This window comes from Cyprinus carpio, chromosome A9 (genome assembly GCF_018340385.1).
Source record: "Cyprinus carpio isolate SPL01 chromosome A9, ASM1834038v1, whole genome shotgun sequence".
Classification (NCBI taxonomy): Eukaryota; Metazoa; Chordata; class Actinopteri; order Cypriniformes; family Cyprinidae; genus Cyprinus; species Cyprinus carpio.
Genome location: NC_056580.1, coordinates 17,881,672 through 17,896,224, shown reverse-complemented (window position 1 = coordinate 17,896,224; position 14,553 = coordinate 17,881,672). Strand labels below are relative to the sequence as shown.

Genomic DNA, 14,553 nt, shown 5'->3' with positions numbered 1-14,553 from the left:
CTGTATAACCAAGTATGACAACATATCCAAACTGTCCAATGACCAGAGCTGTTAGAGACAGCAAAAAAGGAGAAAAAGAGAAAGAGAGAAACACCCTCTCCTTTCATGTTTGTCTCACGCCACTTTCAAAGGAGTGGGCCCATGTCAGGTCAGTGCTACATGACTTCCTCTCCGCTCACAATCTCCCGTATCCTGCTGCGGCTATGAGCTCAACCGTGTGCAAAGCATGCAGAGAGCATGTTCTAACCCCCACCACATATGTGTGCACTTTTTAATGCATTCATACACACTGTATCACCTAGTGTGACATATGTGTAGAGGTTGTACTGATTTCTTTAGTGCTTAAGTGGGTAGTGAATGGCTGATGGTGTAGGTCATTTTACTCTGAAAATGGGTTTATTTTTTACATGTGGGTGAGAGAGGATTCCTGAAACCATATAGACAAATCATATATATATATATTTTTTTTTTCTTCATTTTTTTATATATACTATGTTGTTTATGGACAATGTTCAAGAGCCACCAAACATTTTTGAGAAAACAAATTCAGAGGAAAGCAGTAAAGTAATGGACAAAATGGCAGTGAACAATAATTAGAAACAAAAATATGAACACCTGTCAGCAATTAAAAAGGGAGGGGACACTGAGCGGCCCGGGAAATATATGAGCACTAATTAAAACCGCTAGTTAAAAACTTCCTTCTTCTAGTCTAAACTAACTGTGAGCAACAGACTAGGGGCCCCCTCCATCTCTCAGCTTCCCTCCCTCCCTTCATCTAGCTAGTTAAGACATTGTGGCTTCTTTCAGGTCTTTTCAGTGGTCATGCAGAGTAGGTGAATACTGCAGATTTGGGCTGGGTTGGCTGGTTGGGGGAAAAGAGCTGGAGGGATTTGGGGGCTGGTGTATTGGCTATGCTGGGGGCTACCAGGGACCTCCTGGGGCTGCCTGGCAGAGGAAGCCCTGCTTTGATGGACGAACAGACGTCTAGAAGAATCGTCAACACCTCTTGCAAAACACACACACACACACACACACACACACACACACACACACACACACACACACACACACACACACACACACACACACACACATACATAGAGGTGATCAGGAGAAAAGAGTGTTTTGTGTCTTTTGGTCCATGACTGCTAGCTTTGAGACCATCTTTAATGTCACTGACTGGCTGACTGTCCAACCATCTGATAATTAGATCTATACAAGTGGTTAAATTGTCCACCTACTTGGATTTGAACAATGCCAATCTCAACAATGCCAAACCTAAATAAACCCAAGTATAGGTTTATTGAAGAGGCCCTGTGTTTCCAGGGTAAATAAGTACTTTGTGACATCTGCCTTGTGAAGCTAGCTTTAAAATGTCATGGCTTTCTTGAGCTGATGCCAAGATATACAGCCCCATTTCTCTCCGGGCCTGACTACGGGGATCAAGTCCTCTGTACAGACTAATAGAAAAGATTGTTATTATTGCTTTGAAAGGGCCTGTGGTTTTGTCTTACTCTGTGAGTTCAGAGGGTGTTGTGTTCTTTACAAAGGATGGAAAATGCAAGAGCATACTCAAGGTATTTTTAGTGTCTCATTTTTCACATTAGGCAGGGCATAGACTTCAATTTGTGGGATGAATGTATAATGTTTTGTATTATTATTTTGTATTATCAATTATAATAAATGTTGCATTACCTATAATCTAATCATAATCATATGAACAACATATGAGTCCTGAATGCACAATTCAATATTTGCAAATGTACTGATAAAATTTTGGGGAAAAACACTACTGTTTGAAAGAAGTCTCTTATGCTCACCAAGGCTGCACTTATTTGATCAAAAATACAGTAAAAACAGTAATATTATGAAAGCTCATTACAATTTAAAATGAACCATTTTTTTTTAAATATACTTCAAAATGTAATTTATTTCTGTGATGGCAAAGCTGAATTTTCTAATAGGCTAATTTGCTGCTTGAAAAAAACTAAGCTAAAACTAAGTTTCTAATAAAAAAACTAAGCTAAAACGAAGTTTCTAATAATTACGAATGTTGGAAACAGTTAAAACATTTTTTTGCAGGATTCTTTTATGAATAGAAAGTTCACAACAACAGCATTTATTAGAAAAATATATATTTTTGTAACATTATAAATGTCTTTGTTGTCTTTACTTTTGATCAATTTATTGCATCCTTGCTGAATAATTACTTAAAAAAATCATACTACACTTTTGAACAGATTTGTACAATTGAAAATTTCATTTTGAATTTTGATGCTTTTCATTGATGCTTTTACTCTGTCATGGTTGTCATGGTTAAGGAAGACTTGGGTGGGGGGGGGGGGTAACTTTTTTATGGTGCTTTTAAATCTTTTTTAGGCATGGCCTAATCCAGCTCAGCCAACATCTTTGGGATAGTTTTCCGAGCTGCATCCTGCCAAAAAAGAAAAAAAAAGAAGCCATTGTGTCAAAAGTACTGTCTTCACCACAGCTGCTATTAAAGAATGGAAATGTCCCAATGCATGCTGGACCACAAAATGAAAGACTGACCCAACTGTTTATGCAGTATTTAGTGATAAACATTGCAAAAAAAAAAACAAACAAAGATTGGATATGTTACATAATTCAGACCAAGAAAAAGTGTGTGAAAGTAGGTTATTGTTTGCTTTTTTGCTGCTGGACAATGATTTGTGTTTACCTGATAAATGGGAGGAAATTTTTATCAATATTATGTTATAAATATCTATGTAATAAATATTATGTTGCATAAGAAATATCATGTTATACATGGAAAACTACAAGCAATACAAAATGCAACATAGGACCTATCCGTTTGAACTGGGCATTGGGTGCACTTGTAAAAAAGATAAAGATGCATCAGTTAAGACAAGCGGACATTATGTGAATTTACAAGGGAAGTGGTGGTTGGCGCCTGGGATTACAGTGCGGAGAAAGATCTAGCGAAAGGGATCAACCTCACTTCAGTGGATCCACCAAAGGCCATAAAGTGAAAAGCCTTGCACGCATGTCTTCCACACAAACACCACAGACACATGACCAAAGGAAGTGGAGGGAGGAAGAATCAAAGTTAAAGCCAAGTTCCAGAGCCTAACTGTGACAACAGCAGCACACGCCAGGAGATTCAAACCAGATGCAGCTCAATGCAGAGGTTTCCATGGGTCTGAACACAGCACTCCATCCGAAGGGAAATGTGGTCTCAGTTAAGCAGGAGGAGGAAACAGTAGCTCAGGAGTTGTCAGGTTAGATCAGAGAAGGGACGAGAAAGGCCAAAAGAAAGAGAGGAGGGGGACCAAGGCTCAGGGGTTAATTCAACTTGAATAAGGAACTACATGGCCTAGGTCATCTTCACAAAGTCCACTGGCACCTCTACCCAAAAACTGGCTGCTCCTTGGTATAGTTTTTATGTATGGAGAATGTTTTTTTTTTTTTTTTTAAAGAAGAAATTTAAATAATGACAGAATGCTCATTTTTAGCTGAACTACTCATTTAAAATGCTAAAGGACTGACTCACCCACTGCACCTAGCCCAGACCATAATGGCCATAAACATAAACATAAACATTGACTTTAGAGATAATGAATAGAAGGAAAGACTTAAATGTATTGGATGTCTTTTATGGTCTGGCCTAAGGTTCATCAGATTTTTATTTTATTCATATATTCTAATAATAATAATAATAATAATAATAATAATTACTTTTGTTATTATTATTAAAATGCGTATTAATAAAATGTATAACCTCATAAGTCATGCTATGTTTCTTTTTCATTTTTTTATTTATTTATATTTTTATAAATTTTTTTAGTCTAATTGCAATCCAGGTATTATTGTGTCAGAAAGCACAAACAGAAAAAAATATATTAAAGGGGTTCTGCATGTCAGCTATCAGAGATATATATATATATATATATATATATATATATATATATATATATATATATATATATATATATATATATATATATATATATATATATATATATATAAACATTATCAGTATTGGTCATGACAGTGCAAAGATGGTAAATCTCAAATCTAAATCTGTCTAAATCTGTTACCCTCTTTAAAGTTGAGCTTGAACTATAAAACCTTTCTTTTGAACTGGTAATCACAACCGGTCTGGATTCAGATTCCCTCAACCTAGAGCTAAAATAACAACACTCTCAACCATTTTTATAACAAAATTGAAAGTGTACACAAGCCCAAAGCTATTAAACTGTCTATATAACATCTGAAGAGTTGCAGATATACTAACAAAACAGATTAAATCCAACACAGTCTAGACACTCATGTCTAAACTGACATTGTTGTCCTCAGTTTACAGTTTATGGTAAGAGCTGCTGAATAGCAAACTGAACACAAAGTGATCCTCAATAGGAAGTCATGTGTACGCTTAAAGCCTATAATATATTTGGAGATCACAGTGGTAATATTAGGAGGGCTGACAGGTTTATGAAGCCATAACTCAGCATTTGTAAAGCTTCCATGGTGGATCCAGTTTGAGTCCTCCAGTATAATCCAAGACTTATCCGGTGTCGTAGACACTGGCAAACCAATGGCTGATATATACATTCACTCTTGAGCAAAAACACAAGGCTTTGAGTAACAAATCAACATCAAAAAGCTCCTATATCAGTCAAAAGACAACAGTGTTGCTAGAAATGGACCAATCAGACTGAAATAACCGCTGAATTGTGTAATGTTATTTCAAACCTTCATGCCATGCGATTCTCTGCTTTTTATCACTATATTTTGCTTTGAACTGATATTCCCGACAGCAAAACATTTTAATTTCTATCAGTGGGAAGGGCTCGCTAACTCATTTCCCCTCACAGTAAATTGACAGAAAGAACATTTTCGAGAAGATCTCGGGCTCCTGAGGGGACCCAGCCATTTCGAGCCGGAATAAAAGTACTTTGAAAGCTGACATGTTTTACATTAATGGAAACCCGTCCAACTAGTTGCTTCAAAAGACCCTTCCCCAATCACCCAGCATCCCACAGAGTGACCACGAGAATCGCAGGTTTGAAGGATCTTTGATTCTTTCCATCAAGCCCATCATTAAAGCTCAACACAGTATCATGACAGCACATACACAAAACACTCAAAACAAAGGACAGACTTTAAAGTTTGTAGACACTGACTTCTTATTTAAAAAAAGGCCAGATCCTTTGCATTTTTAGAAAATCTGGACTCCAACTGTGCAATATGCCAAGAAATGGATCTGCATTTGGATTATTCAGTGTCTAATCAAAGCACCGGAAAAATGGATGGTTTGTATGACATTTGAAATGTATAATGATTTCTTATACATTTGCATTATTGGAAATGGGAGCAAGAAACGTGAGAGAGAGGGACAAAAAGAAACTAAATTTGATATGTTTCCATTTAAAGATTCTCACTCTTATTTTTTTTTTTCATCCCAGCTTCTTGCAACTGACTGTGATATTTCCAATAATGAGCTAGAACTACGTGAGAGATGGTGACTTTGATTCCCTAGATGTGTAATCTAAGCAAACAATGTCTCATGGACAGGGTCTGACAGATGACGCACCGGGCATCTGGAGCTCTATTCTAGATGAATGACTAACAGATCCAGCATCTGATTCTGCATTTGTCCGGTTCTGCATGAGAGGGAAGTCTGTCCCTCAAGGCTCACTGCTAGATTTTCTCAGTTTCTCGAAAACCACCACTTCTCCTCACACTGTGAGGCTGAGGAATGATCTGTTACTACTTCAGAGTGCTGCTCGGGCAGCTCACATTTTACTGACTGGCTCCGCCAATCAAAACAGACATTTGTAATTCGATAATGAGAGAGGGACAATATGCGCCTTTCTTCAAAATTCAGCATTTTGTGATACGTTGGGCCGCAATGGACTCCCAGCATCAAGATGACAGAGAGGTTTTGGTAATGGAGCGTTCAGATGGGACCTTGGGCCACATTCAACATCTGGTTTTCACAGTTAACTATGGATACTTACTGTTCAGAGGCGCCATTTATTTCTGTTCTCAAAGTACTTGAAATATCTGTCATCATAACCTGCCTTTAAGCAACACAATCTACACATCTGATAGCTGTGCCAGTGAAAACTTCAACCTAAACAAATAATTCTTAACAATGTGCCAACAGTGTAGCTTTGTGATGCAGGCTGCATGTGAGAGTCTCTTCTGCTACTGAAGTGCTGAAGGAAGTCTGTGATGAGAGTGGGAACAGAAGGATCTCTGTGCCTCTAGGGAAATGACAGAGCTCAGTTTTTCTCAGGGTTTTGTACTGTATCAAAGTTGTATAGGTAGCAACTCTTGAGAGGATTATTTTATACTATTCAAAGATAAACAAAAAACACTAAACAGTGCAAAGTAAAGATCTTTGTAACTTTTTAAAGCTGAATATGATTGCACAAGTTTTTTTAGTTGTGTTCCAATAATAAAAGTAATCCAGATATGACACTTTCCACAAATAAGGTACCAAATAGTTTTTTCCCCTCAACAATTTCTGTGAATAGAGGTCCTTAAACTGTCTGTCAACTTCATGAGGTCAAACTAAATATTATGAGAGTGTTTTTATTTTCCCTTTTAAAATGATGTATTATATTATATTGATTGTATTGTATTGTATTGCATTGCATTGTATTATATGGTGTTTTTTTTTTTTTTTTTATTATTATTATTTTTTTTTTTTTACCAGGTTTCTACTCCAAGGGAGCAGATTATTTGCTAGACACTTACAAAAGCAAAGACTGTATTTTTTTTTTTTTAAAAAAAGTGGCATTACATGGAGTATATGGGGTACAAAGAGTGTTGGCAGTAACTGACTTTCAATTTTCTGGCCATTAGGGCTGTTCACACCTGCTGCCAGAGCCAGAGCTTTATAACGAAGTCACTTTTCTGTGTCAACTGTGCCATGTGAAGCAAAGAAAAACTAATAATAATAATAATAATAATAATAATAACAGCAACATGCTGTAAGACACAATCAATCACAGAGGGGTTATTACGGTTAACTAAAACTAACTAAATTAAAAACTAACTATAAAACCTATACAAACATTTTATTTACTTGGAATAAATGTTAACTAATATAAAATTATATATATATATATATATATATTAATATATATATATATATATATAGTTTAACTTTATCTACTAAAGTAACTAAAATTGAAGTAAATCTATAAACTATAAAAAACAAAAAAATATATAAAAAAACAAAAAAATTCTAAAACCTTAACTCAATTTATAATGAAAATGTAAAACCTATAAAAAAAACCCCAAATTATTATTATTATTATTATTAAAACAACAACCAAGAAAAAAAAAATAAAAAAAAAATAATCCAGATTGATATTATGCAGATATATTACTAAATTTTGCTTAAAGAGCTGGAACATTTTGACAACTTATCAGTATACAATATAGAATTAATCAAGTAAAAAAAAAAAAAAAATACTACTACTACTAAATTGGATGGATTTGCTTTACTAGATAAAAATGGGTTAATATAATATGTATTAATATGTTAGATAAAAGACTTAAATTATCTCTGTGCATTATAAATGGCAGTGTTTGATGCTGTATAATAGATCCTTCATTAATCTACATAAAAAGACGCATAGTCTTTGTCATATGTAATCTTGTTGAAACATTCTTAATGGAGCTTATCTCCAACCATGTGTTTTTATTCTGCTCAGAACACATGTATCCATTCATCCCGAATAAAGCCAATCTTTAACACCTCTCATAAACATTCATCATGCTGTGAGACAGAGAAATCCCCCCAGATCAGGTATATATCACTAACACACAGCAAACTCATATCTCATGACTTATCTTAGTTATGTGCATCAGGCATAGCGTATGAGTGTCTGGTTGCATATAATGCAGCAGCTATGCTTGACATGCATCCTTTTCCCGGTGACAATGTGAAGAAATATCTTCATGTTGTAGCTGCAAATTGTGAGCGATACAATGAGATATTATGGCTTATGTTGGACTACTCTGGCTCCTTCCACAGGATTCACAGAAGACAGTGTGTCATTAGTCTTTACAAAGCATGAACATTAAAATTACAGGATTACAGAGTTTACCCTCTGTGGCTCTCATTTCTCATTTGCCCTTGTGCTTATTCACTTCTGGGACCTTATGACGCGGCAGTGACGTCAAACTGCATTGGTTGTTTTATTTTGTGGCAATAAATTAAATTTTGTTGCTCACGAAAATCTGAAGTAGGTTTTTTATGACTTTTTTTTTTTTTTTTTGCTTATTTTTTGACAATTCTTTCTCAGTCTCCTTTAATTGTAAGCCAAAACACAGCTTGAACATTATTCAAAAAAATATTGCTTTGAGTTCCACAGAAGAAAGTTAGTCACACAGAAGTTTATAACAACACAAGAGTGAGCAAATGATGAGAAAATTCTCATTTATGGGTGAATTACCTCTTTAAAGTGAACTAGAAAAACAAAATGTTCACATGTCCTTAGATTTCACACACCAGATCTTACAAAAACATGTACAGAAGTCCAATCTATCATGTCATAATATTTAATTTACATAAAAAAGCAAAGATGATGTCAGAACTGTGATGGTTGAAGAAATCTTTCAATCTCCTCCTCAGTCATCATCTCTCTTATTCAGTTCCAAGCGATTGGGACCACCCTACTTCACTGACCCTTCAATAAACTGTACCCTAGTATGACTATACAGTTCACACAGCTCCTCTGACAAATGTATGACACACACATGCCACAAGGTTGACTGGCAGGCAGTTTCTGGCAGCACATAGGCTATCAGAGTTCACTAATGCTAGGGATTCATTTTCTGGGTGAACGCCTCAGATCGCCGGTTGTTTCTCTTGGCAGTAGAGCGTCCGGTGTTCCTCTGGAACGTTCCTCGGCTGTACTGTTTGAAGAGAGCCCTTTCTACTTAAAGGAATGGTTCATCCAAAAATAAGCATTCTGTAACCATTTACACACCCTTGTGTCATTCAAAATCTGCATGATGTTCCTTCTGTGTAACACAAAAAGAGACATTTAGCAGAGTGTACAAGCTAATATTTTTCATACAACAAAAGTGCATGGGAACTGGACTTGCTGGACTGGTCCAAAAAATAAAAAGAGCACAATAACAGACACTAATTTTTGGTTCAGTGAAAATTCTGCCTCTGGCTTTCAAATAAGTTGTGCAATTTTAATAGGGACATTTTCAAATATGGCACACTGAATTATTAAATTTCTGTCTTTTTCTCACATATAGAATGCTCACATATTTTGGAGTTTGCTATATGTGGTCGTCATTTACTTTCCCTGTATGGAAAATAGCAGCGTGAACATTCTGCTAAACGTCTTCTTTTGTGTTCCACAGAAGAAAGGAAGTCATACAGGTTTGGTACGAAATTGGTATGACATATGATCACATCAACAGCCACAAATGAGCACCAAGACACCAGGCAAGCTCCCAGCTAAAATGATCTCAAAGGCTAAATTTTATTATTTTGCAGTATTTGAGATGTGGACTAACGCTCAATAAATCTACACATCACTACATTGTATTACTATTGCATTGTATGGCAGAGAAAATCTGAGATTACTTCAAAATGCCAGCATTGCATTTTAAGCTTCTATATCAGATAACAGTTGGTTGCATAGATTATGGTAAATTGGGAATGTTGACAGGAAGCCAAAGTATTACACTTTCAGATGAGCTCAAACTGAAATTCAAGACAACAATAGTGTATTATTAAGCCAATCCTGACAAACAGAAAATGCATACTGTACTTGTGAATGTATACTAGAGAAAAAGATAAAAGAAATGTTATCACACAGGGAGCCACTGCTATGGAGCTTTACTGCAAGACTTTTCAGTCACAGCTGATATATGAACTGTTGACTGCATATGTTAAAATATAAGCCATGTGAGACTTTTCTTTTCCCCAAATCATTTAATCTACTGCCACCAGCAGGGCTGATAAAGAAAAGACCAAATGGGACAACATAACACAGACACATGACAATCTGCTGCGACACAGTCAAAACTTTTGAGCTCTTAGAATCACACAATTACAGTCAATTAATATCATAATTGACATTCTTCTGGGCTTGATTTACACTACTGTTAAAAGCTTTGGGGTCGGTACAATTTAAGGCTTTTGAAAGTCTCTTATGTTCACCAATGCTGCATTTTTTTGATCAAAAATACAGTAAAAAACTGTTATATTGTGAAATATTATTGCAATTTAAAATCTCCATTTTCTTTTTGAGAATACATTCTAAATGTAATTTATTCACATGATGGCAAAGCTGAATTTTCAGCAACCATTAATCCAGTCTTCAGTGTGACATTGAATCTTCAAAAATCATCCTAATATGCTGGTTTAGTGCTCAGGAAACATTATTATTATTATTATTATTATTATTATTATTATTATTATTATTATTATTAATGTTAAAAAAGTTTGCTGCCTCCTGGCAGGATTATTTGATGAATAGAAAATTCAAAAGAAATAGAAATAGAAAATGATTGTAACATTATAAATGCCTTTACTGTCACTTGATCAAAAAAAAAAAAAAAAAAAAAAAATTCCTGACACCAAAACTTTGAACAAATAATCTGTTCACATTTAATATTCACCTTAATCAAGTTTTTAAAACTCATTAAAAAAAGTTATTATTTTTGAGTCGAATTTCATTCCTAGTACTCAAACTAAATTATAAAATTACAGAATTGGTTATACATTTAAAATGTTATTTTAAAATTAATAAAAAGCTACAAACTGGTTAACTACTTTTTAGTAGTAGCTTGTAATGTAGCTTTTTTTTTTTAAATGTAGCTTGACTGTAGTTTAAATATTTGAAACCAAGCTATTATTTAAAGTAGCTTCCCCAAAACCATGAGATCTGGATCATACAAAGTATCAAAATCAGTTCTGAGAAGAAAACACATCTCCATCAGACTGGGCAGAAACAGTGAACCTGTTGCTTAGCAAGATGTTTTGCACTAGCACTGCTGACTAAAGGAGAAAAGGGGTAGGAGTGTAGAGACAGTAAGAACAAGAGGGAGAGAAAGGGAAAAAAAAAAAAGAGTAGGGATAACTGCCATGATTCCAAGCATCAGCCACCACCACCCGCAGGTGAGTGAATCAGACAACACAAGTGCCAATGCCAGCAACACTGCACCTCAGCAAAAGCAACAAGGGTGCACACACACACACACACACACACACACACACACACACACACACACAAACATACAGACAGCCATCACAGCTCGAGTGTGCCTGTTAGCAGGGGGATTTATTCTCTACATACAGGGCCGGGTGGTTTGAGGGAGCTCGGAGCTGATCACAGAGGATCCGAAAACAACATCCGTCCACTTTCACACTTCAGTGGAAGAGGTGGCCCCTCCCGGCAGGGCTGCGTAGTCTTGCCATCTGGAGAATAAATCGAGTGTGAAGTACAGTATAGTTTGGGACCAAGCTCCGTGGCGGCAGCTCAGCAGTCAGTTCATTAGTTCCAAACTTCCAGGGATTGGAGCTGCGAGGGGGGCAGTGCGGAGCGAGGCTGCCACAGAGAGAAAGGGGAGGCGGGCATGGAAAAACTGGGGGGAAAGGAGCTGTTGAGTGGAATGCCCCAAACTGAGCTGCATTCTATAGGGCATCTCTGTACACAAAAAACAAAAATAAACAAACTTGCCCCCGGAGCGAAAAAAAGACAGGTGTAGCCATCAGCCCCTGCTGGAGGAGAGAAAAGGACGACTTCCCACCCCTGTTTATCAGTAAGGAGAGATATTTTTTAAAAAAAATGTGTGTGCTAGTGTATGCCTGTGAGTTAAGCCTTGGTCCTGAGTGGCAGTGGCAGTCACTGAGTAGTCTGAACCGTCTGCCACATGGCACCAAGCGGGCAGGACAGGATAAAGATTGGCACAGGTTTGCTATGGGAGGGAAAGCACAACAATGATAATTATGGCACACAGACAAGATCCAATCATCAATTTAAAACACTTTCAGCACTTTCATTCTATGAAATCATCCTCATTTATCAATGTACAACATACACATGCCATTCAACTGTGTTTTTATAAAAGGACAACAACAACAACTCATAAGGGACTAATTCAGAATGTTCAACCTAGGCAGCAACTCTTTTTGACATGCGAATAGTGCTCTGCACACTAAACTGACAGCTGATTTCTGTAGTTACAGTCTGACCTTAGCATGTTGCTAGGACAGTACAGAACAATACTATAAAAAGACAAACAGATCAATACTCTAAAAAGCATAAAATACATACTACACTCAATATTGGGTAAAAATATATCCACAAAAAAAAAAAAAAAAAATTGGAAAGGTTCCATATTGAATTAAATTAAATCTTATGTAGGTTTTGGAACAGAGAATGTGTAGTATTTAGTACAAAATTTAATTTCAAACTTTATTAAAAGAATCAGAATAAACAATTCTTTCACCAGTTTAATTAAAATGAAAACTTAAATGATCATTAATTTACATTCTTGTCGTTCCAAATCTGTAGGTTCTCTGCTGAGAACAGAAATTTTTATTTATTATTATTTTTTTTTTTGGCAATAGGGTCATTTGGGGGTTTCTGGACTCCAATGTTATTCAAAATATCTTTCAAATGTTTGTTTTAATGTTCCACATAAAAAAAGAAAGTCATTTCGTTTTGGAACAACATGAGGGTGAATTAATGAAAATGTGATTTTTTTTTGGTTGAGCTATTCTTTTAACTTAGTTCACTATCCAATCTGTAGGCTCTCAGCATATCAATTTAGAATTAAAATGGTTTGATGCTGGAGCTGTGGCCTTTTTGCTAAAGCATTTGCCCTGATACACTTTTAATGCTCAGATGAAAAGTAAACCACCATTTCTTTACGATAATATAACACTGTTAAAAGTTAAATGTTTCAAATCTAAAATATGGTGTAATACTGTGCAGCTTAGAGAAAATATAAGCACAGGCTCATTTGGCTTGACATTTATCCTGCTTGAATTCGTTCTAAGAAACGCACATAACTTCATAAGTAGGCCACTATATTTTCATCTGTGAAAGCTGATGGCTATTTGCGAAAAAATGTGCTTTGATGCCTTTGTTTGATAACTTGTGGTAAAAGTGCCACTCAGCAGTCAAAAGCTGCAAATGCTCTTTGCATACGCAGCGGCGGCGGCGCTCGCGACGGTAGAAAGCACACTCAGGTTGGCCAACTACTGTACATTAAACTATGGTGCTTATATCGGGCATGAGAGTTTGAATCTAGCATTTCTAGCATCTCTCTAGTTATTATTTCCTATTCCATCTTCATTCTCTTCTCAATGAAATGTAACACAAGGCCCAAATATGTAATAATTTTAATTCAAATTATTGCAAAATTCAAAATTCTAAGATTCTATCAATGTACAGCTATACAAAACTGAATAATTTTATACAAACCTGAATAATTTGAAATAATGACACAATCTGAATGCGTTTGAGCACTGACGTATTACAGGAAGACCTTGGTTAAATCAGTGCCTCAATGCAAAAAAGTCCTCAGAACCTGTGCATGTGTACAGTATGCGTTCCTTTTCCATCCTCCTCACCAACCCATAAAAGGGTAACCGAGCTGCGGGAATAGTTTCATTTAGTGGCACAAAAAGATAAATAAAAAATAAAATAAAATATCTATAGGTATACACAAACCCCCATGGATTTCCAATTGCCAGGAAGGGGAAAACAGCTGAGAGTGTGGGAAGTGAAAGAGCGGGTGCAGAAGAGCGAAGTGTGTTTTATTATTGAGTTAATAACTCATTTTTACATTACGCAGTTGCGTTCTAGCAAATAATTAATGGATCACAGCTTTCCCTGTACCATGCCAGGCTCTTTAAAGTTAACATATGGTCTTTAAAATTGACTGCGTCTTGTACGAAAGATTGTAAGTGCTTTTAGTCTTGACAGATTTATACCATCAAAAAGCTGAGGAGCAATAGGATTATCAGGCTCTTCGCAAAGTACTTTGTTATTTTTCGTGAGTGAGTTATTAGCATTTTTATCAGGGAGACTACAGAGAGCGTTAATTCTTTCAGCCCTGACAGGAACATGAGCTAGCGAAAAGAAACCCGCTCAGCTCAGAAAGGGGACCTGAGACCCTTCTCTAATGCCATTTTCTCCCCTCTCAGATCACCTAGCATTAATATTCCTCAACAAAATAATCCTATCTGGGCAGAACCCCACAGAAGAACTGAATTTTGGCTCAGGAATCTTATCTTTTTATACTTCTCATTTTACAACACTGTTAACGTTGATATATGTCAGTATGCTGACACAGTAACAATGGCATAATGTTTTTATCCTTCAAGCTTATTTTTGACACTTAAAGGCCGTCAATGATGGATCAAGTTGTAACTAAAGCTCTGAAACAACACAAAAGACATGAAAGCAGTAAGCCAGCTTTAGTCTAGCTTTAGTGGACACTTTCTTAAAACTTTTTACCCCACTTGGTTGTGATAAAGAAATTAGTGGGTGTTGGAAAACATTGGGATCCATC

At 36.0% G+C, this 14,553-nt stretch overlaps 1 protein-coding gene across 1 annotated transcript in view; it reads right to left on the bottom strand.

Annotated features, from left to right (window-relative positions):
* Window positions 1-2,276: 2,276 nt before the first annotated feature.
* LOC122146138 (citramalyl-CoA lyase, mitochondrial-like) overlaps window positions 2,277-14,553 on the bottom strand; it is a 43,800-nt gene continuing 31,523 nt past the window's right edge. Inside the window, exon 3 of the mRNA XM_042763859.1 lies at window positions 2,277-2,434. Coding sequence (XP_042619793.1) covers window positions 2,387-2,434 — 48 coding nt within the window. The 3' untranslated portion in view covers window positions 2,277-2,386. The remainder of the gene's footprint in view (window positions 2,435-14,553) is intronic.